At 37.4% G+C, this 25832-nt stretch overlaps 1 protein-coding gene across 1 annotated transcript; it reads right to left on the bottom strand.

Moving 5' to 3' along the window:
• Positions 1-2923: 2923 nt before the first annotated feature.
• Positions 2924-25466, bottom strand: nod1 (nucleotide-binding oligomerization domain containing 1). The gene is made up of 11 exons (XM_056475113.1): positions 24985-25466; positions 23288-23462; positions 20122-21922; positions 14501-14584; positions 13886-13969; positions 13248-13331; positions 11594-11677; positions 8784-8867; positions 8616-8699; positions 7825-7908; positions 2924-4881 (listed from the first exon to the last, which is right to left on the bottom strand). The coding sequence occupies exons 1-11, from the start codon at positions 25156-25158 to the stop codon at positions 4809-4811; spliced, it is 2811 nt and encodes a 936-aa protein (XP_056331088.1). The 5' UTR covers positions 25159-25466; the 3' UTR covers positions 2924-4808.
• Between the last annotated feature and the right edge of the window lie 366 nt (positions 25467-25832).

Genomic DNA, 25832 nt, shown 5'->3' on the forward strand with positions numbered 1-25832 from the left:
ATAAAAACACACACATCTATCATATTAAAAACAAAAAGGTTCACACATATATTTTATATATTGTTTTACTGCTGGCAACGATTAATTCAGATTAATCACAACCAAAATAAACATTTTTTTACTGACTTGTGAGTGTACTGTGTATATTTGATCATGCATGTATGAACACACACGTACACATATGCATGCAAAAACAAGAAAAATATACTCAACTAATATGCTTACATTAATATTTGTGGTGGCGACACGGTGGCTCAGTGGTTAGCTCTGTGACCTCACAGCAAGAATGTCACTGGTTCGAGTCCCGGCTGGGTCAGTTGGCATTTCTGTGTGGAGTTTGCATGTTCTCACTGTGTTGGTGTGGGTTTCCTCTTGGTGCTCTGGTTGCCCCCAGAGTCCAAACACATGTGCTATAGGGGAATTGATGAACTAAATTGGCTGTAGTGTATGAGTGTGTGTGTGTGTGTGTGTGTGTGAATGAGTGTGTATGGGTTTCCCAGTACTGGGTTGCAGCTGGAAGGGCATCCGCTGTGTAAAACATATGCTGTGTAAAACGACCCCTGATAAATAAAGGGACTAAGCTGAAGGAAAATGAATGAATGAATAATATTTATGGTAACACTTGAGTTATTACCTGCCTATTTATATATATATATATATATATCAGAATTAAAAGTCAGAATTATTTGCCCCCCTTTGAATTTTGTTTTCTTTTTTAAATATTTCCCAAATGTTAAACAGATTCAGGAAATTTTCACAGTATGTCTGATAATATTTTTTCCTCTGGAGAAAGTCTTATTTGTTTTATTTCGGCTAGAATAAAAGCAGTTTTTAATTTTTTAAAAGCCATTTTAAGGTCAATATTATTAGCCCCCTTAAGCAATATTAGTTTTGGATTGACTCCAGAATAAACCACTGTTATACAATGACTTGCTTAATTACCCTAACTTTACCCTAATTAACCTAGTTAAGCCTTTAAATGTCACTTTAAGCTGTATAGAAGAGTCTTGAAGAATATCTAGTCTAATATTATTTACTGTCATCATGACAAAGAGAAAATAAATCAGTTATTAGAGATGAGTTATTAAAACTATTATGATTAGTAATGTGTTGGAGAAATCTGCTCTCTGTTAAACAGAAATTGGTGGAAAAAATAAACAGGAGGGCTAATAATTCTGACTTTAACTGTATATACGGTTTATTAGCACTTATAAAGTAGGATCTTATTTTACCCAATACCTAAACCCGACTAATACCTTAATGAATATTAATAAGCAGCTAATTAGTAGTTTGAGTTAAAAAGTCTTATTTAATCGTGTTAATAGTGTGAATTGTACATTAAAATAAAGTAAGAACATATTTATATTTAATTTGGTGTGTGATCACGAGTGTGTGTGTATGGATACAGACACAAACATTTATTTTGTGTTAGTGAAATTACAAAAAGGGGTGACGCGGTGGCGCAGTAGGTAGTGCTATCCCCTGACAGCAAGAAGGTCGCTGGTTCGAGCCTCGGCTGGGTCAGTTGGCCTTTCTGTGTGGACTTTGCATGTTCTCCCTGTGTTGGCGTGGGTTTCCTCAGGGTGCTCCGGTTTCCCCCACAGTCCAAAGACATGCGGTACAGGTGAATTGGGTAGGCTAAATTGTCCGTAGTGTATGAGTGTAAATGGGTGTGTATGGATGTTTCCCAGAGATGGGTTGCAGCTGGAAGGGCATCCACTGCGTAAAACATGTGCTGGATAAGTTGGCGGTTCATTCCGCTGTGGCGACCCTGGATTAATAAAGGGACTAAGCCGGAAAGAAAATGAATGAAATTACAAATAACACAAAAAATTGATGTTTCAAACAAATATTTATTTAACTTAATAGAGAAAACATAAAACTATGAAAACTAGATGTATTATTGCATAATATAAATTATAAAAATATAAAAAAAAGTATTTATGGATATATATAAATATTGCATGATAATTAAAGCTAAATGTATGATTCAGGAGAACAGCAGGCGTGAATGACACTCGCTAGAGATATTTGAGATCAAAAAGCGTACACAGCGGCCTCTGGTGGATTTACATGAGAACAGCAGGCGCGAATGACACTCGTGAGAGATATTTGAGATCTGAAAAAGCGTACACAGCAGCCTCTGGTGGATTTACATGAGAACAGCAGGCACGAATGACACTCGCGAGAGAAAGTTGAGATCAAAAGCATACACAGCGGCCTCTGGTGGATTTACATGAGAACAGCAGGCGCGATTGCTACTCGCAAGAGAAATTTGAGATCTGAAAAAGCGTACACAGCGGCGTCTGGTGGATTTAAGCAAAAACAGCAGGCGCGATAAGCACTCACGAGAGAATTTTGAGATCAAAAAGCGTACACAGCGGCCTCTGGTGGATTTACGTGAGAACAGCAGGCGTAAATGACACTCGTGAGAGATATTTGAGATCTGAAAAAGCGTACACAGCAGCCTCTGGTGGATTTACATGAGAAAAGCAGGCGCGAATGACACTCGCGGGAGATATTTGAAATCAAAAACCAAACATAGCGGCCTCTGGTGGATTTAAGCAAAAACAGCAGGCGCGATAAGCACTCGCAAGAGAAATTTGAGATCTGAAAAACAGTACATAGCGGCCTCTGGTGGATTTACGTGAGAACAGCAGGCGCGAATGACACTTGCTAGAGAAATTGGAGATCATAAAAAGTGATCGTGAGCATGCATGAGAAAGACTCAGTGTGTGTTTGTGTGTGTGGAAGAGAGAGAGAGATTCGGTGTAAAAGAGTGTGTATATGTGTATGAAAGAGAGACAGAGGCTGTGAAAAGAAGTGTGTGTGTGTGTGTGTCTGAATTAAAAATAATTCAATCATCTGTTCTTAGTCATCTAATAGTGAGTGAATGAATGAATAATGACTCCTTAAACTGATCAAAGCTTCTTCATGTTGTGTTTAATTTGCTCGTTTCACAGTAAATACACAAATACAGTATACACACACACACACACACACACCTCACTATCATCATCCTATTCTGAATTAATAAGCACTCAGTCTGTGGTGTGAAATCAGACCTGCGACTGTTCAGAGAAACACCTGATGATGCCTTTACACACACCCACACACACACACGCACGCACGCACACACACGCACACACACACACACAATTCTTGGCCTGTTTAAACAAAACTAGGCATGTTTAACTACATGAATGATCTTTGACATGACGTTTCTCTGAATCCTTTATCATGTTTAATTACATTTGTATTATCGAGTGTTTGTTGTTCAAAAACGTAACTAAAACGTACAAAAGCATCAAATAATCAATAAAATAATAATGAACAAAATAAAACCTGAACTAAAACTAGCAAAACCATTAATGAAATGAAGTAAAATGTGATTTACAGCAAATAGTAGGATATATTTCAATAAAAAATGCTAAATTATAATCACTGTAATACACTCACTGGCCACTTTATTAGGTACACCTTACTTGTACCTTGTTGGACTCCTTTTGCCTTCAGAACTGCTTTAATCCTTCATGGCAGAGATTCAACAACCTACTGGAAACATTCCTCAGAGATTTTGCTCCATATTGACATGATAGCATCACACAGTTGCTGCAGATTTGTCGGCTGCACATCCATGATGCCAATCTCCCTTTCCACCACATCCCAAAGGTGCTCTATTGGATTGAGATCTGGTGACTGTGGAGGCCATTTGAGTACAGTGAACTCATTGTCATGTTCAAGAAACCAGTCTGAGATGATTCACGCTTTATGACATGGTGCGTTATCCTGCTGGAAGTAGCCATCAGAAGATGGAGACACTGTGGTGATAAAGGGATGAACATGGTCAGCAACAATACTCAGGTAGGCTGTGGTGCTGACACCATGCTCAATTAGTACTGATGGACCCAAAGTGTGCCAAGAAAACATCCTCCACACCATTACACCACCACCACCAGCCTGAACCGTTGATACAAGGCAGGATGGATCCATGCTTTCATGCTGTTGATGGCAAATTCTGAGCCGAGCATCTGAATGTGGCAGCAGAAATGGAGACTCATCAGACCAGGCAACGTTTCTCCAATCTTCTATTGTCCAGTTTTGGTGAGCCTGTGTGAATTGTAGCCTCAGTTTCCTGTTCTTAGCTGACAGGAGCGGCACCCGGTGTGGTCTTCTGCTGCTGTAGCCCATCCGCCTCAAGGTTGGACGTGTTGTGTGTTCAGAGATGCTCTTCTGCAGACCTCGGTTGTAACGAGTGCTTATTTGAGTTACTGTTTCCTTTCTATCAGCTGGAACCAGTCTGGCCATTCTCCTCTGACCTCTAGCATCAACAAGGCATTTGCACCCATAGAACTGCCCCTCGCTGGATATTTCCTCTATTTCAGACCATTCTGTGTAAACCCTAGAGATGGTTGTGCGTGAAAATCCCAGTAGATCAGCAGTTTCTGAAATACTCAGAGCAGCCCGTCAGGCAGCAACAACCATGCCACGTTCAAAGTCTCTTAAATCCCCTTTCTTCCCCATTCTGATGCTCAGTTTGAACTGCAGCAGATCGTCTTGACCATGTCTACATGCCTAAATGCATTGAGTTGCTGCCATGTGATTGGCTGATTAGAAATTTGCATTAATGAGCAGTTGGACAGGCGTACCAGGACAGGTGTATAAAGTTGCCGGTGAGTGTATAATAATGCATGTATGATGTGTTCTACTGTGTTTGATCTGTAATAAACAAAGGCTGTAATGTGTTGAAGCAGAGTTTGTGGTTTTCCAGCAACTTCTTCTTTCTTTGCTCTCCCATCACGTGTTTTTCAGTGGAAGCGAAGCCGTCTGTCGCCCTGATAAAGATGCTCTTCTGCTTCAGAAATGCGGCTTCCTTTAATACTGTCGACAGCAGAGAAATGTGGAAACTGTCAATACTACAAGCATCAACCTTATTTATCAGTCAAAAAACTACAATTCTGAACTAAAGATTTGCTCTCAGTTTAAAGGTGCTGTCTCTGTAAGTTTTTGACTCTTCTGCATCATAAAAACACCATAATATGTGTGCAGATATTTCAGAAACGTCCTCAGTGAACATTCTTGTTTATCTGAAAAACAATGCTTAAGTCAGATATTCTGCTGTGAACATGTGCGTTACATGCCGAAACATCTGTCTTTGTTTTGGTCCCAGTTTAGCCAATTTAGCCCTGTTTTTCAGTTTAGCCAATTATATTTCAGCACTCCAGGTTGCCAGATGGTGGAAAACCATGTATTTTACTCATTCATCCATGATGGCTCTCAAAGCATGCATCCGTGACCGAAATGCAACCTCAGCCTCATGCGAAATGGTAAGGTTTATAATCTAATTAATACATATTAAACCCCTTTACCATTACTAAATGTAGATGAATAACTGATGTGTGTTGGTTTTGAGTCACAGTTCTGAAGTTTAGTTTCAGACAGTTTGTTTTATTTTCCAGATCTGAGGTGAACTATCTGCTGCTGCTTTCAGTAGTATGGCAATAAATGTCATGTACAGGGCTTGAAATTAACACCTTCCAACCCACCAAATGCGGGTAGATTTCAGCGGTGGCAGGTAAGACAGACACTCCCACTAGCCACTTTGGCTGGTTGAAAATTATTTTCCAGATAATAAATATTTAAAGCAGGGCTCGACAATGAAGATGGTCCAATATGCATGCAAAGGCGATCTTAGAATTGAGAAGCAACACGACTGACAAAAATAACTGCGTTCGCGTGAACAATAGAAAGCAGGTGAATACTGAATGAGAGGATGATCACTCGCATTAACAACTGAGGTGATGCGCGCGACTAATTCATTGCGTGAAGCAACTGCGTCTAGAAACACAACTGATGTGATCGCTTTCAAATAGACTAGACAAAAAGTGATGAACATGCACCCACAGTCCTGCTACTTTCAAGAGCTCCAGATTTGTCTTTTTGTAAGCAGCACCAGTTACTTTCGCTTTGACCATTCTTTGATCAGATTATTTACGGGTCTAATGTTAACCGTGTGTGTGTGATCATCCTTTCATTATCACACGGTATGTTTTTCACCTGCTTTCTTTTGCGTTAATATGGTTTAATTATCATTTTTTACAATAACATTGCTTTAATGGAGATTAACTCCTCATTTATGTGTAGTTAACTGCTGATCTGGGACCTTTAGCCAGGACAGATCACTGTGCATATGTTTTGTTAAATAAAAAGTATAGTATACAGCTATATTTAGCTTGTTTTGACACATTTAAAATTTGTGGCTAAGAAATAATGAATTGTTTATGTTTGGTGTGGTCAGAGATACATTAGCTAAATCCTTCATTTTGAGCTCTGAAATGATGTGAAATAAAAACTAATTGTAATACTATGAACCCATGACCCATCTGCTCATGATTATTGAGCTCAAACACCACACACAAAGTGAAATGAATGAGGAAGCATGTGGAGACAACACAAAATCTAAATCAAGTCATTTTAGCATGTCAAAGTCATATTTATGTGTATAAAATATATTTTTCTAACAACATAATTGTGGCTAGTGAAAACGGCAAGTGGCTAGTAATGTGATTAAGTAATGGTAATTAAAAGAGTTAATGTCAAGCCCTGGTCATGTATAATAGCATTCAAACTCACATTATTAGCATTTAACACTGAATAAAGCACATGAGCTGTACCTGAGCTGATCATTGTCAGTTTTCTGTTGTTCAACTGTGAGAAACAGAAGCTGTTTTAACATATAAATTTCAGGTGTTGGTTATGAAAACTCCTTTTAGTATGGAAAATATTCCTTCTGTCACGTGTCGTTGCTTTTATTTTAAACACAACTTATATCGGCCTTAAATCAGCCTTTAGGCTCGATAGTTCCTCTCATTCCTGTAGGCGTCGTCAATCTGGCAACCTGCGCTTGCGTTTGTTTTAAACCAGGAGTGCAATACCTAGTTCAACCACTGGGTGTCAAACTTGCATACTGCACCTTTACGTATTATTGAGTCATGCGATTAAATTCCTCATTTAGCAATGCAGTTAATTTTCAGACAGTAATTTAAACACATTTTCATAAAATACGTCAATTTTCAGTACTAAAAATACCTCATTTTCAGTACAAAAACCCTCACACTGCAAAAAACATATTTTACATTTTATATATATGTATTTATGCAAGAAACATCTCATGGATGCATTTGGGACACATCATCAGTGATGTATCCTGGGAATTTATCCAATATATGTAAATGACAAATAAATTTATATATATGACAAAAATAGTACTTAAATATCTATATCTATCTATCTATCTATATCTATATCTATATATATATAGATAGATAGATAGATAGATAGATATATAGATAGATAGATAGATAGATAGATAGATATATATATATATATATATATATATATATATATATATATATATATATATATATATATATATATATATATATATATATTTAAGTACTATTTTTGTCTTGTCTAAGACACTGAAACTTTAAGATACTAAAGTTACTCAAAATATCTATAAAAGCCCTAAAATTAGGTAGTTTATGCTTTTTTCTAACCCTACTGACAGATATTGTTAAAGCATAAATTTACTTATTATGACGCATTTTACTTCATATGTTTTCCTCTAAAATAAATGTATTTTCATTTAAGATTGTTTCAATATTCATAATGGAATTAAATGTTAAGAATGATTTTTTTGGATGAAACTTTATTGTGCCTTCATCGCATTTATGAAGTGCCTTAAAATTAGGCTTAACTGAGTGTCTTTAAAGGCAAAATATAAATGTTTTTATTGAAATGTGGTCATCTGTCAGCTCTTACTTGACCTCCTTCAGTGTAGTGTTATCTGTCAGGCCTTCAGAAAGCTGTCTGGCTCCGTCAATAGTAAACTCATTGTCTATTAACCTGTAAAAAAACAATTATTATTACTAAAATGTCATTAAAAGTCCCTTTGTTAAACTGTAGATTTGACTTTTAACATCAAAAGTGGACAGAGCAGAGATCTAGATCCCATAATGCAGTTCACAGCCAGAAATAAACACTTGTGAATCACTAAATATGGAAACTGTTCATTAACAGATATCTTTTACAGTGTAGTGCATTTCTTTAATTGTGATTTCTGTCCAGTAATATGCATGCACCTCACATCTGTTAAAGTAAATGCTTTTAAATTGTCTGCTGAAATGTACATGCACATATTAATGATGTAGAATAATGAAGTAGGCAGCATGGTGGCTCAGTGGTTAGCACTGTCTACTCACAGCAAGAAGGTCACTGGTTTGAGTCCCAGCTGGGTCAGTAGGCATTTCTGTGTGGAGTTTGCATGTTCTCCCCGTGTTGGCGTGGGTTTCCTCCGGGTGCTCCGGTTTCCCACACAGTTCAAACACATGCGCTATAGGGGAATTGATCAACTAAATTCGTTGTAGTGTATGAGTGTGTGTGTGAATGAGTGTGTATGGGTGTTTCTCAGTACTGGGTTGCGGTTGGAAGGGCATCCACTGCGTAAAACATATGCTGGAATAGTTGGCGGTTCATTCCGCTGTGGTGATAAATGAGGGACTAAGCCGAAGGAAGATGAATGAATGAATAATGAAGTATAATTGTAATCGTACATCAGATGCGTCAGAGACAAATTAGACCTGAAGGCCTCAGCAAGATCCGATGCTGCGTCATCAGAGATTTTATTCTGTATCAGCCTGAAAAGTAAACACATTTATTAAGAATGCATAATAAAAGATGCTTTTTTCACATGCATGAGAGAATATGACATTCAGTTTTACCAGACGATGTGAAGACTCGTGTTTTCCTTCAATGCCTTTGCCAGACTTCTTCCACCGTGCGACGTGATGCCATTGGCGGAGAGACTAAACATTGATTAAATAACATCATTCTCAGGTGCTCGTTCTTCATCTGAAAGCTGGATTTCTCAGGAATTAACCTGCTTTTGGTAGCTCTTAATAATAACTGCACACTGTTAATCATTTATTAAGCATGACCAAATAGTTTGTCATTTGTTAAGCAATATTTTTACCTATAATGCATTATTATATGGTAAACGATGTAAAATGCGTCTCTGATGTCTCTAGAGTGAAGTTTCAGGTCAAAATAGCACACAGATAATGTTTTCTAACTCTCTGAAGCTGACACTTTCAGGCTTTGATCCTAATTGTGGCGTTTTGGTGACTGTCGCTTTAAATTCAAATGAGATTGTGCTCTTTTCAGAAGAAAGTGGAGCTATAAATGCCTGTGTGTCAGCATAGTGGCAGATTCAGGACTAATGTCCTATGCTAATGAGGGTGAGCTGGTTACTAGTGGGCGGGGCTTTCCCCCTCTGATGACACGTACAAAGGGAGAATGTCAATCAAAGTGTTTCTGCAGACTGTTTTTACCAAGTGTGATTATAATAGGGATGCACCGATCACAATACTTGGATCAGATATCGATTCAATACTGCATATTTTTGCTGGATTGGGTATCGGCCAGCATGCGCTATATTCTGAGTAATTTATAAGCCAACAAAAGCCATGAAGGTAGCCTATTAAAAGGCACTAGAAAGTTGTCATGTAGGCTACTATATCCTAAATGTTCTGTGAAGTCATTTTATAGTTTAATGTGAAGCACAGATGAATATTCATGTGGTTAAATTCATGTTCAGTTCAGCGCTTCCCGCCGCTGCGCCTGTCAATATTCTCCATTCATCCACAATTCAAACTGTGTCGCGTTCATGACAACACCAAAAATTCTCTCCAAGACGATGTGTTCCTGTTAATATGAGTAATCAGTGGAGAAATGCATTTAGTTTTGCATTAAATGGCTTGATTTTGACCTGCAACATGGAGATCATTGCTGTTTCTAAATCATGTTGTGCTGTGTCTGTTAGACCAGCAGTTCCCATTCACAACACTGGAGTAGAGAGAGTTATTACCTGCTCTTCACACACAAAGTAGGCCTACCTGAAACTTTAAATCAGAAAAGGCTCAATAACACATTAGACAGATCCTCAACGCACTGATTTCTCCCCTTTGTGCTGCGGTTTCAGAAGTGTCCGTATAGCGGAGGGCTGCGTGCGCTGTCTCAGTGATGCAAGTGCTTCATTCAGGCACCGGCTGTGCAGACGTGACATGCACCGCTCTGTAAGATTATTCTCACAATGAGTTTCTGTTCTCTCATCCTTCAGACTGGGTTTATTCTTCTGAGGGGAATACTTTAAGTGCTGTGAATAGTTTGTAAAGTCTGGCTCATTGTGGTCAATGAGTTAATAAGTAAAACTGACGGCCCGGAGCAAATGAATTGTCATTAACAGAAAATGATTTAGTCTAATATAGGCTACTCTGAAACTGTGAATATTTCACTTATTTTATATATATATATATTAATATTTTATTTAACAGACCTGTTTGTCAGTTTGTGCGCTGAAGCCTATAAGCGGACCTTGTTTTGAACTTCACCTCAAATATTCTTGTTTATTTTGTAGATAAAACCAACAAAATACATTAAAATAACCAACAAATGATACCAAACCAAATTCATTTCAAGAAGATCATTTTTCAGACAAAAAATCATTCTTCAGACATGCTTTCAGTCACTCCATCTCACTCACGGCGGGTTTAGGCGAAGGATTATTAAGTGAAACTGGCCTCAGATGCTTTAGATTAGTCTATGTCAAACCTGCAGGACAATATCAGGCTTTGCTAAAATGTTATTTTAACAATGATTAGAGTCAATGGTGGTAGCCTATTACAGATTTTAAAGAAAAGTCTTAATATTAAAAAGGAAACATAAGCTGGACCACAACAGATCATATCAATGTCATAATGAATGCTCAAATAATGTAGCCTATAGTTTATAGCAAGCATCATGTTTAGTTAGATTGGGTCATCTGTCATATACAGCAGGCCTATAGGTCTGTTATTTTTACTAAAGAAGATATATTGTTGGAGTTTAGCACCAGAACTATAGAAACTGTTTCATGTTAATAAAAATTTTTTAAAAAGCACAGTATCGGGATCGCATCTGTATCAGTCGATATTCAGAATTTTGGTATCGGGATCAGATCCGTTCCAAAAAAATGGTATCGGTGCATCCTTACTTTATAAAAATGCAATAAATTAGTGTTTACAATTAGAGGCTGGATATATTCACACAGTGCTGACAGACAACTCCTTTAAAGCCTTTAAAAAATTATTTTTGCATAATAGCTTCTCTTTAAGTGTTAAAAAACGACAACTTATTTGCAATCGTATCTAAAAATAACATTTCTATACAGTTTAAACTGCTTAACTGGTGTGATAACATTTATTTTCAGATAAGACTGTAAAGACTTATTTTTCACTAATTGCATTAATGCAATACTTCATTTAGTGATGAACAAAATAATCATTAACAAATAATGCAAATACAATCATTAAGTCATTAAACATGAGTCAAAAGTAGAGCACTTGAAGCTGTATTTATAAACTGCTGCTACTGCTAATGTCTATTAATGTAGAATATGATGCTTAACATATGATGAATTAACTATTTTCTAATGCTTAATAAATGATTGATAGTGTGCAGTTATTATAAAGTGTTTCCATAATTTCTTGTTTACCTGAGGTTGGTCAAACTGGGGTGGTTTTTCAGTGCCTCTGCAAACGCTTCTGCGCCTTCATCACCAATGCAGTTTCCCCACATTCTGCAAACAAATCATTTGACCATGTTTTTACACACATTTCTGTGTGAAAATTATGACCAAAAACTCTAAACACACAGATATTTGGCTTGCAATAAAAAAGGTCAATTGCATCTTTTTAAACAGCAGGTCATGTGGTATTTTAACACTTGGAAATACCAGAATATTACTAATAATAAAGTACTAGCAACTACTAGAATGGCCATATCATATCAGACTGTACCAAATTACATTTTTGTCATATCATAATTACATTCAAAGCTATTACTGAGCTTTCACATTTATTCTAAAAAAATAGCAATATTATATGAATAATATCATGTCGATTTGACCATTCGAGGTAGAAATACTACATGTAATTAAAAAACTAAGTTATAATGAAACGCATACTACAGTTATATGGGTTTTATTTTAACAAAGATATTTAAAAAATGTTTTAAACACTTAAAATACCCCAGTAGATGTAGTGTTAAAGTATCCTAATGTAGTCTTGGAGTCTCCAACAACAAGTTTAAATGCATCTAACTTCAGAAAAATATTGTAATTTTCTCAGAAGATTTGTTTAATATTTGAATCATTTTGCAGTGTTTTCGATTCATTTGAACCAATTCAGTTCTTCAGGTCTGTATGCCCCTCCCCCTTCATTAAGCCAGCTCTGCTCTGATTGGTCAGCTGGTTTTGATTGGTCTTGATATCAATGTCTGAAACAACTAAACGACCATTTCAGAGTGTTTACATGTCACATGAGGTGGGATTATGCAAACGAGCCACTTAATAATATTGTGCTAGCGTCTCCTACAACAGGTTTAAATGCATCTAACATCAGAAAACATTAGAATTTTCTCAGAATTTGCATTTAATATTTGAATAATTTTGATTTCAATACAATTCATTTGAATCAATTCTCAGTGCGTAATACCTGTAAGCCCCTCCCCCTTCCATAAGCCAACTCTGCTCTGATTGGCCAGCTGGCCAAGTCTGTTTTGATTGGTCTTGATTTCCAAAACTGAACGACCATTTTAGAGTATTCCTATGTCACAGGAGATTGGATTATGCAAATGAGCCACTTAATGATATTTCACTAGTGTATCCTTCAATAGGTTTAAATGCATCTAACATCAATAAACATTTGAATTTTTCCAGAATTTGCATTTGACGATTTGTTCGAATCAATCCAGTGCTTATTATCTGTGAGCCCCTCCCCCTTCCAGGAGCCAACTCTGCTCTGATTGGTCAGCTGGCCAAGTCTGTTTTATATGGTCTTTCTGTCTCGAGTGTTTGAACATTGTGAGAGGCTGGATTATGCAAATGAGCGACTTTGATCATGTTTGTGTAGATCAGTAGCTGATAAAAGATTTTAAAAAATATAACGACTCATTAAGATGATTCAGAGTCGACTCTTTATTTGAAAGTCGATATCTTTACTTATCATGCACTATTTCTTTAACGTTTGCAGACTGTTTAAATTAAAGAACAGCTACATAACAAAACTGCAAATAAGATACTTTTCCAAAACCCAAATAACCTGCTCTTTCAAGATGAGGCGTAACAATTCCCTAAGATGAATTCTCACCCAATATCAAAGATAGATTTGCTCTTGTGAATTGCTCCAGCGAGGTATTTCCCGCCTACACTTGTGATGTTGTTGCAGCCGAGCCTGTGCAAAACACAAACAAAAGACCACCATGCATTACCTGTGAGTATATTTATAAGATTTGATCAAATGTGCATCATCCACCAAACAAAAATCCATGTTAAGATAAAAAAAACAGATATTTATAGAGTGCATATAAATATTTTGAGAGTCAAAAGTCTAAATAAAAACCTTTAATAAGAACTTTTAGATGCTCACGCACCTACACTGAAAAAACAGTGTGTTGATGGTTGTTGAAACGACTTAAAATGAGCTGAAACAACACAATTCTTGAGATTTTTTTGAGACGACTTTTAAGTTCAATCCACTTAAATGAGTTTACATTAACTTAATCAATTTGTGTTGGGACAACAGGAATGAATTGTGTGCAGCCCTGCTTTTTTTAGAGTACAAAAATATTTTTATTGAAATATTTTATATTTACCCCTTAAAATCATGCTAATATATATATATATATATATATAAATTTTTTTGCATTTTAGATGAATGTTAGTGAAAAATATTCCCCCATCAGCAGGATTTTTGGTTCTGCGAGGCTTCATTCCTGGTTTACTCACTTGACGGTCCTCAAATGTGGACATTCTTCAATGATCTTTGCTACTTGTTTGGCTCCAACGTCTGTGATGTGGTTTTTATACAGGCTGCAAACGCAGAAAACAAAGTCAAGGAGGCCTATATAACTCAAAGATAAACAGTAAAGAATATTTCACAATATTTCCTTTAATATTCTTTCTTATTTGTTTTATTTCAGCTAAAATAAAAGCAGTTTTTAATTGTTTTAAGCCCATTTTAAGGTCAATATTATTAAACCCTTAAGCAATATTAGTTTTGGATTGTCTCCAGAATAAACCACTGTTATACAATGACTTGCCTAATGACCCTAACTTTACCCTAATTAACCTAGTCTTTAATTAATTAAGCCTTTAAATGTCACTTTAAGCTGAATACTAGTGTCTGGAAGAATATCTAGTCTAATATTATGTGCTGTCATCATGACAAAGATAAAAGAAATCAGTTGATGAGAAATCAGAAATTAGTTATTAACACTATTATGATTATAAATGTGTTGAAAATATTCTTCTTTCCGCTGTAAATGCAGAAAACGGCGTCAAATGAGGCCTATACAGTATTAGACAACAAGATAAAGAAAAACAGATGAACAGTAAACTCACCCCAACACCTTCACGATTTTATATCTGATTAGTTCCTCGGCCAGAACCTCAATACCGCTGTCTGTCAGCTGATTCACACAAAACCTGAAAGGTAAGAATGGATTTGTCAATTTAATTAATCTAACAAAGGATCTGTGAAAGTGTGTGTGAAAGTGTGTGTGTGTGAAAGTGTGTGTGTGTGTGTGTGCGTGCGTGCGTGTGTGTGTGTGTGTGTGTACTTGTTTTTGTGACATATCAGGACACAAATCTGTATAATGACACAGGTACGACACAGGTATTACAAAAACGAGGTGAAATATGAGGACATTGGTGACGTCCTCATTTCTCAAAATGCTTATAAATCCCACAGGATGAGTTTAATCAGAGAGTAAAGCTGCACACAGTCTCCTGTGATGGTTGGGTTTAGTACCTTTGACTTTTTGGTAAATACATATTTAGGTTTTTTGTTTCTTATTCGAACAGTTAAAATAGTTAACAATGCACATAAAACATCTAGGTGTGTGTGTGTGTGTGTGTGTGTGTGTGTGTGTGTGTGTGTGTGTGTGTGTGTGTGTGTGTGTGTGTGTGTGTGTGTGTGTGTGTGTGTGTGTGTGTGTGTGTGTGTGTGTGTGTGTGTGTGTGTGTGTGTGTGTGTGTGTGTGTGTGTGTGTGTGTGTGTGTGTGTGTGTGTGTGTATGTATGTATAGATGAAGTACCGGTTTGTAAACATTCGGGATGTTCGCACAGCGAGGTTGCAGAAAAAAACCGGGAGCGCTAGCATTTACAGCGAGGGAATGACATCTGATGTGGTACAGAGTTTGTTGTTGTCTTAGAAATAAGTTATATTGATTACATATTATATATATTATTTACATAATGCTTTCAGCGTATTATAACAGCTCGTCACCCAGTGATAAGCACAGTGATTCTGCAAAATTAACGTTAAAGTGAGGGGTGTTCATCTGACAGGTCCATTTGCCATAGCACCCTCCCAATGGATATTGGATAAGATGAACTGACCTAGCATCCAGCCCCAAATATACATCTCATTGAAGCTCCAAGTGATTTTACAAGAGAGAAGTTAAAGGCCTACAAGTCTTTGGATGCCAACAATGTTGTTCTGTGTTGTCATGTGCAAGAAATAATGCTGAATGCTGAAATAAAACCGAGGTTCAGCCTAGCCAAAAACAAGGAAAGAAGACGGAGCTGTACAAGGCCTGGGTAATCATCAACAAGCAAAACTACTGCATTCTGACAGTGAACTGCACCTGTATGGCAGGGTATGTGAACGTGCATGTTTATATTTCATTCTGAGCACTCAGTGTCCGCAGTTTAATTCACCATATATAACTGTTCTTGCTGAAATCATTGCTGCAATCAGAAACCAGTAATGTGTCTGATTCAGTATAGCGTCAACTTACCTGATATAACATGAGAACTGCAGAGTCCAGCATTTCTAATTAGGTCCTCACTCCATTCAGCTCTTATGATGGCTGTAATGCAGAGTTCAGACTGCATGATTTTAGCCCTAATTTTGTCTCTCTGACAGATTTTGAGAATAGGCCGACAAATGCCTGAAATCACAGGCAAATCAGTGCTCGTTCACGTGAGTGACAAGCACAGAGTGTGAACTGTCAAGGACATGATATGAGAGAATCGCAGAGGAGTCGCTGGTGCCCGTGAGATATTTGGCATACTAAATATCCGGAGCTGTCAGCGATTTAAATCATGCCGTGTGAATGAGTTCTGATTGAAAATAACATCAGCGATCACCTACAGCCAATGAGAGAGCAGCATTCACTAGTGTGTGTACCTGCAGGCCAGCGGGAGGCTGAGGGAGAAGTTAAAAGCGCTCTTTTTTAGTTTATTTGGACCCAAGAATTGGAGAGAAAACTAGTGTAAATTTGGCAGGAGCACTGCGTCTGTTTGATGTGTCATCTGATCAATATCACAATCAAATTATTATTATACCTTTCATAAGTTTCTATTTTATAGCTCTGAGCAGCAGGTAGCGGTTTTGTTGTACTGCGCCTTTAAGGCTAGTCCTTAACGCCCACCGTTTCTACGTGCCTTTCTGTGTGCCTTAATCTCCTCCCTTGGCTGCTTCAGACAACAGACAGACATAAAGGAAGCAGATCTTATGTAACGTGTGTGAGAAATACTACAGTAAGAACTTACCAATCAGTATTTGATGCATTTGTTGTAGAGTTGCAACGAGTCACACACAATGTCATTACAAAGTTAACGCACACACACACACACACACAGTGCGGACACGCCCACACTAACAGCGCACACGTTTAGCTTTGCACTGTTTTTGCACGCATATGTGACAGGCTACAGGTTAATCTCCACTGCTGTATGGAGATCTGTTATGTTAATGTATAAAATAAACCTGATTTAACGTCCACAAACCGGGATTAAAGCATCTTCTTTTATAATTGTTCTGACACGCGGCTGTGCTGATGAAGTCAATCTGAAGTGAATCGCTGTACTTCATTCCACACATGCTCTGTTTTAAAACATGTTAAACTTGTAAAACTCACTCTTGATCACGTTTGATGATGATTGATGATCCTAGCGAACTGAACAGATCTTTTATTCCCGGTTGCTTTGCGCACATCCTGTCTTGTTGATATGATTATACGTTTTCCTACGGTGACATGTAAATTCACAGCTGTCAATCAATTCGGTGGGCGGGGGGACCACACTCCTACGTCAAGTTGTGGTCGATCTGAAAACCGCTCCAATTGGTCCACCGTTTTTATGTTGTTAAATTGAAAAAAAAGCACTGAGTGTGTTTATATAACCCAATATGACCGCCTATTCAATATACCTACACGTATATCTGTCCAAACAGCTTGAAAAGAGGATTTTTCACCATAGGTGCCCTTTAAATTTTCTATTTCGAACAGAAATTTGAAGTTTCGAATTTGGCATTCTACCGCACACCACGACATGTTTGCTATAGCAACCGATCTCTTTTTGCAACCGCTGTGCGCGGTTGAACCCGTGTGTCGTCATGTATGACGTAGGTTGGTAATTCCTCTATATATATTTCATATATATAGTTGGACCAACTTTGAACTTTTATGTTTTGTTTGAGGACAACTTGCTTTATAAAAAATGCTTTATAAAAGCATTGTAAAATTGATTAACTGCATTGATTTGTGTTGGGACAACATGAAGGAATTGAGTGAAACGCTGTATTTTTTTGTGTACTTTATGTAAATATTGTTTCTATCAGCTCAATAAATAAAAACCTGCCTGCTAGGGCTGATCAATATATCATTTGAGCATCGATATATCACAATGTGTCTATCCGCAATAGTCACATCTCAGGATTTGATTATGTATAAATATATAAGGATAAACATATTATTAAATATTCAGTCATTCATTTTCCTTCAGCTCTGTCTCTTTATTCAACAGGGGTTGCCAACTATTCCAGCATATGTTTTACACAGCAGATGCCCTTCCAGCAGCACCCTAATACTGAGAAACACCCATACAAAACCGGTGAACCCGAGAAAACCCACGCCAACACGGGGAGAACATGCAAACTCCACACAGAAACGCCAACTGACCCAGCCGGGACTTGAACCAGCGACCTTCTTGCTGTGACAGGATATATATAGGCATCAGAGATTGAAATTTAATACCTATTAAGACCCTTTTTAAGACTCTTTGCATACATTTTAAGACCTCATCACTAATTTAGATTTCAACTAGTAACATTGTCGACATTTTAACTTACAGTATATTTACTAAATACTAACTGCAAGAAACGAATCCTAAACGAAAACATTGTTCGTATACTGAAAAAAAATGCTAATCCAGCGAGAGGGGTCTGGCTGCAAACTCAGTGCAGATGCAATCTGAGCTGCACCCAATGCTTTTTAATGTGCTCACCTAACCCCACCCTTAACCCCACCCGTCACAGTGATGTCACTAGCTCCATTGAGTGCATTGTGTCTGACATTGCATTTCTGAGCGATGCAATCTCAGCTTGCATCATAAAGGCTGCATCCAGATACTATTGAATCCAGCAGGTGGCGCCTTTACAACAGCAGGAATAACAGTGTTTTCCTGGTTACTGCAGTAAACAAAGCAGCGTGATGTCAAATCTAGTAGGATTATCTAAATGTTATAAACTACACAGCACTTCAATATTCAAAGATTAAATTCAGGCAAACTTTAGCATACTAATACCACATTTAATACCTTGTAAAATAGCATTTAAGACTTTTTAATACTTTTTAAGGGCCTCAAATTCATCTAACTTGATTTATCAATTTTTATTACTTTTTGAGATCCCGTGGACACCTTGAGGCCACAGTGCTCACCACGGAGCCACCATGTCAGCTTTATTAAATATTATTGTATACAATTATGTATACAATGAAAACCATGTTGTTATTTTCCGTTTGATTTATCAATAGACTCCCTAGAAAATCATTAAGCACGTTTTTTTTACTTAAATTTTTGCTCTGTTGTGTATATATGCTTGTAATTTATTATAATGTATGCAGATGCACTGCATCAAAAAAGACTTGATCACCCTGGCCAATCTAATTAATGAAATATTTCCAAATAGAGCTGTTCAAATCATCTGGTGAAATTATATTTACATTGCAATGTTCAGTTTAAATCAAAATGATTCGATTTATTTTATTTATTTAATCTTTTTCAAATATTTCCCAAATGATGTTGAACAGATTCAGGAAATTTCACAGTATTTCCTATAATATTTTTTCTTCTGGCGAAAGTCTTATTTGTTTTATTTTGGCTAGAATAAAAGCAGTTTTTAATTTTTTAAACCCATTTTAAGGTCAAAATTATTAGCCCCCTTAAGCAATATTTGTTTTCGAATTGTCTACTGCAGGAGTTCCCAAACTTTTCAGCCTGGACCCCCAAAATAACAGTGCCTCACGACCGCCACTATCTTCTGCAGTGGTTAAAAATATACAAGTCTTGCATGTTGCTCCATTCTTGGTGTGATTTTGCAGACTACATGGAGACCATCCTCCATGTTTAGTCATGACTAGGCCCACACGGAATCTGTGCGCGCAGAATTCCGCAGATTTTTAGCCCATCATTAATTCTGTTTATTTAATGAGTAAATGTGTGTAAATCTATATTTATTCAGTTTTTAAATTAATTACAGTAATATTATTGACTAATATGAAAATGTTCATCTGATTTATGCACAATACAGTTTGTAAAGTAATATTTTCTGTCTTTTATTAGATAAATTATATGAGAGACTTGCTTTGTTTACCAAATAAAGTGGATCAAATCGGATTTGCATTTTTAACATTAAATAAAAGTTAAAAAGATATTATTTTTTATTTCACATATTAAGGTTTTAGCTATGATACTCCCAAAATCATTCTGCAGAAATCCGCAGATTTTTACCAAAATTCTCAGCAGAAATAGCTAAAAATGTCCGCAGATTCCGTCTGGCCCTAGTCATGGCCTGTATTTATTTTGACTGTACATGAGTGCCGTAAAGGTGTCAGAAAGTTTAACCTGGTGCTATAAAATCAATCTACTGCATCTGACGCTATTGCTGTGTCTTTATTATGGCAATGTCAAAATTTTCCAATATCGTGTAGTCCTTCTGCCTGTTTATTTCTTACCTTACCACCGTCATTTTACTGAAAGAGGGACGCAGTTGCTTCACCCCATAATCGTTGATGTTATTATTGTCCATATCGACTCCCAGATGCTTCCTACGGTGGTGCAGCACGAAGTTCAATGCACTGCAGTCTGCAGAGTAAATATTACAGAACGCAATCTTAATATAATCTGCAGATATGCCGTTAGCTGTCATCTTGGCCACGTCCTCGCTGTTTGTCTCAAATATGCAGCGCAGCATCCATAAGAAGTTGGGCATCGCGTGCACTTTATCTCCTTCGATGTCTGTGGATGGAGACCGAGGGAGGCTCTTAAGATGAGTTTTCACGCTGTTAGATAAATACGATTTCAGTATCTTGCGCTTTTGCTTTAATTCTGACGGAGGGACGAGATGCTCCAGCAGCGCTGCATTGGATTTAGACAAAAGTCCACACAGAAATAAATTGGTGAACTGAAAGTTGGTCTGGAATGCATCGTTCTCTCTGGGTTTTGAGTTTTTTAGGCAAGGTATGCAGGACAGACGTGACGACTTCTTGTATTTGCATTTGGAGAAGAACTTTAGGATGGACTCGGGATTTAGTTTTGCATCCAAAACTAGAGAAAAAGCTGCAAGGAAGGCTTGGAGAGTTTCGTGGAGGAACTCGAAGGAACTTGCAGATGAAGAATCGTAATGCACAGCGGGTCTTAAAAACCCAAACTGAAGATCTTCATCGTTTAATCCACAGCACACAGCTTCATCTAAGGTGAACACAAGCTTACTGGTTTCAATACCGCGCAATGCTAATCGAGCAAATCCCGAAAGCTTCTGTTCACCAGCTTTAAATGTCTCCGTAGGACATCTCAATGTTCGCTTTAGGAGTCCGGGACGTGCAGTTGAGTGTCCGAGAAAAACCTCGGAGAGCAGCAGGAATACATTTGTGAGTGTGATACAGGAATCCGGTAACTCAAAGTTATCATACACTGATTGCAGATGCTTAAAGCTCTTCAGGATGATCCAGCTGAATAGCGGGATTGAGCACAGACCGCATAGATGCGGGTTAGCTTCGAGCTGATCGCTCACAAGCATCCTATGCTCTTGCTCGGGGAAGTGCAAAGCTAAATACCTCTTCAGGTGTTCTGGTGAAAATCCCTTCATGAACACTTTCTTCCGAATCACTCGGCTTTGGATTTCAGTGCCACTTCTTGCTGACAGAATCTTCCTGGAGCCTTTCAGGATTTTCCCACAGAGCAGATTCATTAGAAGCAGCAGCGGTCGGGTTCTTTCTTCTGGGGAAACCGTTTCCGGCACATTATCTAAATCGAAATCCATTTGGATCTCATCGTATCCGTCAAAAGTGAACACCACGGTCTCTGGGAAGCGTAAGATGTAGGCGAACACCTCGTTATCGGGATCTCCATCTGGATAGCAGTTGTGCTTGAAGATTAAATCCTTCAGCGAGATCTCATCCGTCTCCTTGAAGGCGCTGAACGCTCTGCATCTGAACTTGAAGAAGAATTTGGCGCCGGTTTTCAGCTCTCGTCTGGACCAGAGATTCTGGAGTTTCTGAAGCACGATTGATTTGCCTACACCAGCGTCACCGGTGATGAAGATAGTCTCGGCCTGCGGGTTGAAGACTCCCTGATCTCCGAGAAGTTCGTCCAGATTCTGTAAGTATCCCAAACTCTCTCCTGTGTCATTCAGGAGCTCCATCTGCGTGTCTGTGTACAGATCCTCCAGCGGCGTCTCCTCACTTTTAGAGTAGGACGTGATGAACTGTGTGTCTCTTCCCAGCTCATATCGGAGCTTTTCACAGTACTTGCTGACTGTAGAGATCGGGAAAAATAACATTAGTGCACCAAAACAATCAAACCTACCGTGAGACACAAAAATTATTCACCCTTCTGTGAATTTTTAAAAATATTTCCCAAGCGCTGTTTAAAGTTGCCATGACACGGTTAAGATAGTTAAATACATCTACTTGAAATTACAAAAATAATGTAGGGCGGTGCATGATTTCACAGTTGCTAACAAAATAAAGAGAGATTGATGAATGGATGAAGGCAGGGCAGAAATGAGACACTGCCTGATAGGCCCCACCCCAAATGTCTGATGGCCATGCCCTAAATGATTATTAGCCCCACACTAAATGACTGATAGCCCAGCCCTAAATGATTATTAGCCCCACCCTAAATCACTGATAGACCTGCCCTAAAGGACTGATAGGTCCACCCTAAAAGGCTGATACCCCCACCCTAAAAGACTGACAGCTCTGCCCTAAATGACTGATAGACCCCCAAGGACTGATAGACGTGCCCTAAATGACTGATAGCCCCTCAAAGGACTGATAGCCATGTCTTAAAGGACTGATAAACCTGCCCTAATTGATTGACACCCCCCAAAGGACTGATACACCCTAAAGGACTGATAGCCCCACCCTAAAGGACTGTTAGTTCCACCCTAAAGGATTGATAGCCCCACCCTAAAGCACTCATAGCCACACCCTAAAGGACTTTTAGCTCCATCCTAAAGGACTGATAGGCCCACCCTAAAGGACTGTTAGCCCTGCCCTAAAAAATGTATAGATCTTCCCTAAAGGACTGATAGCCCCGTCCTAAAGGACTTATAACCCCACCCTAAAGGACTGTTAGCCCTGCCCTTTAGGACTGATAGACCCGCCCTAAAGGACTGTTAGCCCTGCCCAAAAGGACTGATAGACCCGTCCTAAAGGACTGATAGCCCCGCCCTTAAGGATTGAACAAACCACTGTTGTCCAATAACTTGTCTAATTAACCCAATTAAGCTAGTTTAGCCTTTAAATTGCACTTTAAGCTGAATACTAGTTTCTTACAGAATATTATGTACTGCCATCATGGCACAGATAAAACAAATCAGTTATTAGATTTAATTTATTAAAACTATTATTATTAAAAAATCATCTTCCACATCTCCTCCTCCTCCTCCTTCTGTTGTGTATCGATGTGATTTTTTTTTTGACTGCTGTAGCTGTGAAATAACTCTAATCATTTAGCGGAGTGATATGAAGCTGTAATGCACTCAAAACATGCCAGAACTACTTTAGCTGTGTGTTTATCTAACAATAACGGCACGCCTTAGACTGATCATCACCCAATCAGAATCAAGCATTCAACAGTACTGTAGTATTGATCAATGTAAAGTGAAATACTCACTTGGGTCTGTGTTAACCACTGGTATGGCTTTAATAGTGTCTAATGGCGTGTACTGGATTTCATCAAACCAAGGCCGTAGATCAATGTAGGCATCGTATGCTTCATGAAGGATCTGTGTGAAATATGCAGAGCATTCCTCGCCTTTACTTTGAACCAGCTCCAAGATTTTGCGTACCTGCAGGACCAGAAATGAGATGAGTTCATTAGAAGTGGAGATTTAACCCTAGTGTGCTTTTCAAAAGTTGACTCCCCTTTGGGTATGTTGGTGGCTGTTTTTGCCCCATTGACTTCCATTTAGGCATAAGATTCTGACGGTATGATAACCTTGGATAAAAATATCACGGTTCCACAGTATTGTGATTACTGCTCTAAAATATGTTCATTATAAAAGTCTATATAAAAAACAAACTTTTTTCCCCTTTAAAAACAATATATTTTATTTTTAGAAGGGTATTAAACATTTTGAAGCTGTAAACACGTCAGGCTAAATAATTCAATTTAATCACTGAATTAATCACTGCTGTCTTCACTAGTTTTAAAAACACAGATTTCTTTACAATGTTAAACGGCATCTTTGGATTTCTTTTCTGCTGGAGGTACCGTTGTCCTAAAAAACTTTAATAAAAAATTGTACACATACCTTAGGAACGGTATTACAGAAAGTTTTGGCGGTTTTAAAACCTTGACTTTTCCAAACCGCGGTATACCTTGAAAACGGTTATCATCCCATACCTACTTCCATTATAATGATATTTCTTATCGCAAAGCCATGACCGCATATAATCATGCATTCTAGATTGTTGCTGGTTTACCCTATTGGGAAGAGGTAAAATGTGTATTTTTTACCTAAAATTAGTTAATGTTATTTAATATATATTTACTAACATTAACTAATTATGAACAATATTTGTACATCATTTATTAATTATAGTTCATCATTTACTAATGCATTATTAACATCCAAATTCATGCTTGTTAACATCGTAAACGTGAACTAATAATAAACAACTGCATTTTCAATAACTGATGTTAACTAACATGAACAAATACTGTAATGTATCGTTCAATGTTTATTCATGTTAGTAAATACATTAAGTAACATTAACTAATACAACCTGATTGTAATTTTTACATCTTTATAGTCAAGTATTGAACATAGATTATAATAATATGTAAAACTGAGAATATGCAATATTATATTAAATATTAATACAAATGCAATGACCAATGAAAGACAGAAAAAAGAAGAAAAAATCAAACAAATAGATTAAAAGATTCACATATAAACCTATTGTGCTTTTCATAACAATATGTTTAGTTATTTTTATTTTTGTTCATGAATCAAAATATAAAACCACAATAAGAAGATCAATATAAAAGAAGGAAAATCCAAGTTTTAACTGCATTTTTCCAGAGAAAAAAATAACAAAACAAACCAAGGAAGGGGTAAGTAAATTACTATTATATAGAAGTGTATGAATGAAAATGAATTAATTAAGAGCATTACAGGAAAGCTATCTAAATCTAATCAGTCAATGGATAACAGTTCTTTAAATAGTACCAAAAAGCTGACACATTTTGGTTGTTATACATATAGAAATATTTAAGCAGTGAGTCAGACAACAGAAAATGTCGAAAAGTAGGAATTGAAGCCATGCGACCTTATTGTAAAGTGTGACCAAATAAACAAACATTACCTGGTCTGTTTTAGTGCTGCTGCGCTGGATGATCTCGATATCTTCAGTGCAGATGAATGAGTTTATAAGGAGATTATCCAAAATACACTGCGTGTTTTTCACCTGTTCTACCAACAGCTCTCTGTGAACAGTCAGCAGCTTCAGGTAAGAGTTTTCAGTCTTGTATGAGCCCATATTTCATTTCATTTTTCAGAGCCCGAATACCAGTCTAAATGCTAACCGAGCCTCCTCAGGGTGTGTTCCCACTGAAGGCGCGCCATTCTCGGCGTGTGACTGCAAAATCTGCGCCGGTCAAATAAGGGAATATTATCTCTCATTCACCACGATTGTGTTTTCTAATGGCGCCTATTTTTATCCACGTTAAAGTCTTAATGCAAAAAAAAACGAAAAAGAAAATAGAAAACGAAATCAATCGTGTCTGAAAGCAACTGGAGAAACTTCGGAGATTTAAACTGACTTGTTTAGCAAACTCAGTTCCTCACCTTCCATGCTAACTAGGAAGTGAAACTAAAACCACAAAAATTTGACCCGGATTAGTGAAAAAACACCATGGATGTGCATATTTCTGCTGGGTAAAACAATCATTTAGCTAAATACAATTTATAGTAAATACTATGGTGTTTTGAACCATACTATAGTAAAAGATATTTCAATAGTTGCTATGATAACACAATAACGTAATATAACACATGTAACAAATATGTATATAACAACTTTATACTACATTACACCATAGCTGACTGTAGTTAAAAACTAAAATATACTAGTGTTTATCAGGTCACTTTAGTAATACAGTGCTGAAGCATTCATGATCAGTTACTATAGTAGGCTATTTCTTCCTGTTATGA

The sequence above is a fragment of the Danio aesculapii genome, chromosome 16, assembly GCF_903798145.1.
Source record: "Danio aesculapii chromosome 16, fDanAes4.1, whole genome shotgun sequence".
Classification (NCBI taxonomy): Eukaryota; Metazoa; Chordata; class Actinopteri; order Cypriniformes; family Danionidae; genus Danio; species Danio aesculapii.

Coding starts and splice junctions, on each gene's coding strand:
- nod1 (XM_056475113.1), bottom strand. CDS start 25,158: ATGGGCTCATACAAGACTGAAAACTCTTACCTGAAGCTGCTGACTGTT. Junction 13,970..14,500: donor AAAATCGTGAAGGTGTTGGG/GTGAGTTTACTG, acceptor CTGCGTTTGCAG/CCTGTATAAAAACCACATCA. Junction 13,332..13,885: donor CCACATTTGAGGACCGTCAA/GTGAGTAAACCA, acceptor TGTTTTGCACAG/GCTCGGCTGCAACAACATCA.